We start from the raw sequence: 6,000 nt of genomic DNA, 5'->3' as shown, positions 1-6,000 counted from the left end.
ATTTCATTTTGTAAAAATAAGCATGTTTTCTTGTAATGCAATAAATGCTCTTTTGGAGATGTTTTTATTATTTTTCATTACCATGTATAGTGAAAGGTTTTTATAAATTAAACAAACTCACTAATAATTTCAAAAACATGTGTACCTTTCTCATACAGCTACTGGTCTGTATCCTACATCTGTACAACCCACACATCTTTCTAGTGGCTGGTACTGTTAAACTGTGTCCTGAGCGTATGCTAGAACACAAGTACCCTTGTTGTTGACTGGTCATGTTGGCCCTGAAATGCTACTTGTTTATTATTCTGATTCCAGAATGGATGAAGAGGGTAAAGGGGACTTGGAAGGAGTTTCCATGCTTATTTTGATTGCTGCTCAGGCAGTATATTTAGCTATGGCGTATGATCACAATGAAGGAAGGCGGGTGAGGTCTGGCGAGGTGTTCTTGGATACCTTAATTTCTTTGGTGTTGGGCCCCCAAAATCCCTTAAAATGGTCTTGTCAAGGAGCAAGTGATCGGACAGGGAACAGAAAATTAACTTTCATTGATAAAGCACTTGGCCTTAGAATGCAAGATAGCACCATGCCATCAGCTGTGAAAATAGTGGATGTTGAGTCTAGTGGCAGAAGTTGGATCCTGCAAGGGCCAGGCAATGTAAATGGTGGGTGCTCAGGCTGTTGCCAGAGATCGGATCTTGTAGCTGTCCACTGGTGAATATTCAGACTGTTGGATAGCGGGGATTGTGCAATCTTCAGGCTGCACTTTGCCCTGTAATTGTAATTGGTTATTTATAATGCGCTTAATACCCAGAGGTTTCAAAGCGCGGTCCCAGGGATCAAACCTGTGTTGCTAAGCATCATCTTGCTTCCAAGGAAAGCGCGTTGCCCCTGAGCTATCCTCCTAGCGATGGCTCGGGTTTTAGCAGAGGTAGCACCTTTCAGTGTGCTGATAGTGCCCTTTACGCCGGATAGAGTTCATAATGCTAGCAGACATACTACACAATACTCTGTACACTGTATATTGTTAGCTGCAGGAGTCAGGCACTGCCTTGTCACTGGTGAATGGCCACATAGGTGGAAGAGGGGTGAACATAGACTGCAGGCAGTGCCCTGTACACTGCTAGATACTTGTACTATCAGCAGAGTTGGGACTCTGTAGAGCTCAGACACTGCAGTCTCCTATGAGCAGGTGATCACATTTGATGGAATCCTGCGTTAAAGTGCACTGCTCGGTACTGATGAGTGCTCAGACTGGGTCCTGTAGCGAGAGCTCTCTGTCTGCTAAGTGTTTACTGGAATATGTCATTACTGTGATGTATGTTTTCAAACCCGGTAACCTAGATCATGAGAGTGCATGGAGAGCGCATCACATTCACACAGTCATCACTTTTCCCTGTGTTCATTCTAGCAGCGACAGTAAAAAAAAAAAAAAGGAAACCATTTAGACAGCTATCTTCTGAATGGACATTAATTTTAAATCGTTTTATTGGTACCCCAAAATTGTTCTAAAATGCAAACTCCATAGATTTTCTTTTAGCAGCACCTCATTAAAATATATTCTTTCCCACTCTCCCCAGGAAGTGTTCGCCCCCAGTGCAGCCTTTCATGCAACAAGTATATAAAAATATAAAGTCTGCTCAAATCCACAGATACAGCATCTTTGAGCAGAAGGCCACGCGCGTTCCAGTACTGCGCTACCCTTTGGATCTCTGGGGAGAACAGTGGCTCTTGAGAAGGCCAAGCGCGTTCCAGTACTGCGCTACCCTTTGGATCTCTGGGGAGAACAGTGGCTCTTAAGAAGGCCTAGGAGTGTGCAATGAGGAGCAACAAATTGTCATTAGTAGGTTTCTCTGCTTGACCGACAGTCCAGTAGCCTGCTCTCAACAATTCTTTTCTACAGTCTTGCCCAACTGCTTACCCCCTGTATAAGAGTCATAGACCCACTCTTTTGCATCTTGTGAGGGGTCTGGGATATCCCCATGTTTTATTGTCCACTCAGCTCCAGGGTGCCAGTCTACGTTTGCTTTTGCTGGATTATATGAACAGCTGTCCTTTCTGCTCTGTGGGTCCGTGGATGCCTCTTCTGGTCCAGAGTAACTCACGTGTTGGTGCATATGTTTCTCCCTTTTGGTCCATTGTCATTCCACTGTGGTCTGCTGTTCTAGTCTCCAGTGCCTTCTCTACTACCTCTGTGCTGATCGCCACCAGCCCTTGTAACGGTGCTGAGTCGTCTCCAGTGTAACCCCATGCTGAACACCAATGTGATCTCTGCTCTATTGTGCTTCGGGGGTTGCAGGAATGAGCAGTGGGGAGAATTAAGTCAATTCCACTTGTCCGGTCAACATCGAATAGCTCTTCTGAGAAGCCTTCCTTTTTTTAAGAAAAGTAATTGTAATATGGTGTCCTGAAGGACAGAAATGTCTTCATCAGTGGAGTAAACCAAGATGGATTAGAGCCAACGACATACGGTGGATCACGTTTCAAGCGCTGCGGTTCAGGATGCTAGAAGGCAGAGCATTCCCCAGGTTCTGCGCCTATGGATGCTAGAACCGTTTTCTTCGGATCTAAGCTTCCTTTGTCAGAAATGCTGCATTAGGCTTCTGGTGGGCTTGATTCTGCAAAGTGCGGGTGCAAAAAGAGGAATGTGGGGAACATTTAGCAAAAGAAAAGTCCTCTTCCCTCAAGAGAGGGAAATTAACACGTACCTGGGAAGTGTGCACTTGGTGAGGTTTGTGGTGGCCGAGACTGCGTAATAGCAGAACCAAGCATCAATCCTCACAGTCTACGATGTGGAGGGAGGCAACCATTTCCCAAACTGCACAGGACATCTGCCCAGCCAACCGAGAAAGGCAAACAGTGGCTTCAACTGGAACAGAGTTTTATCCTTTGGCCCTTGGCCACCTGAGGTTTGGAATGGAACCAGGTCCCTCAACTTTCTCTTACGGAAGATGATCAACACTTCTCCTTTCAGCAGCCTAACTTTGTGGTTGTGCCTGGTGGGGGAAGAAGGAAGGTAGGGCAGGCAGCAGAAAGTGCAGGTACATTCCTAGGTGATCCCTGCTCCGGTCACAAACCAAAAGCGCCAGTCATTAGTAAAGAGGCAGGTCTGAAAGAGCAATTCTTGAAGACTGACATATGTCCAAATGCTGGTGCATCCCTCCCTCCAGAAGTAACTTGCGGTGTTAGGAAGATCCTCTTGTATTATTACCTTCCAAAAGTAACTAAGTATCTCTGCTCTGAACAGAGAACTGTTCTTGGATGACCCATTAACATATTTCTAGAGTGAAGTAAAGTTTGGTCCCACTGACGATTGCTGGAGAAGAAGAGTGGAGAGGGTGAGGGTGGTCATCCGTGAGACAAGCACAACCCTTTTTTTGTTTTAGTCTGAGATTCTTTTCAGTACAGAGAAGCAATTTCTGAACCATTTAAAGCCAACCCGCCTGAAACCATGTGAGATTAATTGACCTAACAGTCTCTCATTGACAAGGGTCTTGGTAACAGAAAGTTGGGAAATAAGCCGAGAGCCATCTGTAGAAGGTCCTCAGGCCCACAATCCATTAAAGGTTGTCGTACATGTGTAAGGTCTTCTCCAGCTCATGACTGACTTGCTGGTAAAAAAGGATCTGCTCCTTCAGGTATGCCTGCATCATCGACTTGAAGTCTTCGATGCGGCGCTCGTGGAAGTAGTTCATCTCAGCCTGTAGAGCGAAACCCACCACTCGGCAGCGCTTGCGAATCCCGTCGGCCTCGTTCTGATCCATCCGGCCCTCATCGCTCATCCGCTGGCTCTCCTTCACCTTGGCGAAAGCTCCTAGGGAGGAGAGAGGGAGAAGAAAATTGACAAGGAGTTAGAACGGTCTGCTTAACTTGGACCTCACTCTGCTTTCCTATGCAATCTTTTGAATGTATTGATTTGGTACAGCATCTCAAGTAGCCCAATGAAAAAAATGTCTAACAAGAACTACATTTCACTTGAAAAATAAAATGTTTGAAAACAAAAGCTCAATTTACTAAATCATGAGTCATTAGTACATTTGAAAACCTAGAAGAAAAGAAGATAGGGTCTCACCAACAAGAAATAGAATTAAAGCATCAACATCAAAAGCCACACAAAACAAAAAAACATCAAAAGACATCTACAGAAAATATCAAGGAGTAAAAAAGAAATGATTGAAAAGGCAATGCAAAAAACTGTGAAAAATATTTAAAAATAAGACATTGAAAAATATACTTTTCGTAAAATACATATCACATTTAACCTGAAACAGAGATGTCACAACACACTGTTCAGAAGGCCCTTTAACAGAAAGCAATACCATAATACCAGATTTTGCTTAGCACTTAGAACCACAGTTCTCCTCCTTCCAAGTACCGTAATAAATGTTATTTCCTAATTTAAGACATTCAATATAACAACTCTCTGAAAGATGAAGGGCTGAGTCAGTCGAACTTGGATTTTAGCCTAGGAATGTAAATTATACACAGATGTCTGAGGCAGTGTTTAACTCACAAACATAACTAGGGTGTTGGGAACATGGGGGAGAGTAACAGTACTAAATTATTATGAATAATCTTGGGAGCGCTCATGTCGACGTCAACCAATGCGTGGGCGAGATCACCGATGGAGGATCCAAGCACCAGGAGAGTTTTTAATAACCAGGAGGCAAGTATGAGATCAAAGGGGACCCCATTTCAGACTAGCGAAGGAGGAGACAAAGAGCAGCCAGAGACAAAAATAGATTGACACACAGAGCGAGTGCCTGAGCCAATCAGCTCACTCCAAACGATGACTAAATCCATGATCTCAGCCTGTGTTCGAAGCGAGCTGTGAGCATGTCACCACCATCGCCATTTCCTCTCTCTTGCTACCCTGCCCCAGCACTCCCCACACGTCCCTGAATAAACCACCTGCTAAACAGATGCCCACGTTTATTATCTACACCCCCAACTTACCCACGTACCTTTCATGTACCACAACTTTCCTGCTGCCCTTTCACCGCCCTTAACAAGGCCCCCACAGGAAAATCGAAAAAGGACAACTGGTAGTCTCCCTTTTCCCGGTCTGCCATTTTCTTTTGTGTTCCCACCCCCGTTTTCAAAGAAATTTTAAAACACCCACTGCTCCATTTCAAAAGTTACCAAAAAAAAGTCATTAGTACGCCAGGGGTTGGCCCCAGGGTGCTAATAGCAAGAATACCCCTTCCTGCAAGCTTCACCAGCAGCTAACCGCTCCAGGGCCCAGTTTTTAGGCTCTCTTCACCTGGGCCTATAACTTGGGCCCAGGCCATAACCGGCTGTTAAAGCCCGCTGGAAGGGGAATTAGTGTCATCACTACCCTACTCAATGGCACTCTGTATACTGACCCCGGAAAGCTGAGAAGCTAAGTGTGCCGAGTGGGGTTCAACCCTGTCACCACAGCACCTTCTTCAAAGGATGTCTTACCCCGCTGAGAAACCCAAAAGGTCCAGCTACAGTTTCATAAATGGATTATCAAGAATTGGAAGCAGGGGGGGTCTGGATTGGGGAACCTTGTTAGAACCTTTTGTGGAAGTAAGTTGGAGTTCTGCAATAATGGGCTCTTGGCCTTGGACATTTGGGGGCACTGCATACGAAGCTGGAAGTGAACTGGCAAAGAGGTAAGTGTGGGGTTTGTGTTGTTCTTGCAGTGGAACGACTGGGGGTACTGCAGCATTGGAGATTGGTACACATGCTTTGGTAGTGTTTTGTGTGGCGACTCTGCACAGGAGTATTAAGAGGGAGTTACTGGTCTGGATTAAAGTGCATTGCTGCATGAGTTTGTGTGGGTAGCACGTCCCACAATCGCAGGCGGTTGATAGGTAAAAAGTGGGTTGCTTTGGCAGAGCAGTTTGTTGGTTTACGAGCACTGGAACAGCAAGGAGAGCCACAATAAAGGAGTGGGATTAATATCAGGGGTGCTGTAAAGCCCAACAGAGGTCCCTTTCAATGAGATGGCTTGAGAGCGCTGTGATTAGAAGAAAG

General features: G+C 45.3%; 1 protein-coding gene across 2 annotated transcripts in view; it reads right to left on the bottom strand.

Annotated features, from left to right (window-relative positions):
• Positions 1 to 1,454: 1,454 nt before the first annotated feature.
• SNX33 (sorting nexin 33) overlaps positions 1,455 to 6,000 on the bottom strand; it is a 233,216-nt gene continuing 228,670 nt past the window's right edge. For both annotated transcript variants that reach the window (XM_069624561.1, XM_069624562.1), the window contains exon 3: positions 1,455 to 3,811. In XM_069624561.1, coding sequence (XP_069480662.1) covers positions 3,558 to 3,811 — 254 coding nt within the window. In that variant the 3' untranslated portion in view covers positions 1,455 to 3,557. The remainder of the gene's footprint in view (positions 3,812 to 6,000) is intronic.

The sequence above is a fragment of the Ambystoma mexicanum genome, chromosome 11, assembly GCF_040938575.1.
Source record: "Ambystoma mexicanum isolate Mex_15411 chromosome 11, UKY_AmexF1_1, whole genome shotgun sequence".
Lineage (NCBI taxonomy): Eukaryota > Metazoa > Chordata > Amphibia > Caudata > Ambystomatidae > Ambystoma > Ambystoma mexicanum.
The sequence above is the reverse complement of the archived record's forward strand: the minus strand, read 5'-3'. Positions and strand labels throughout refer to the sequence as shown.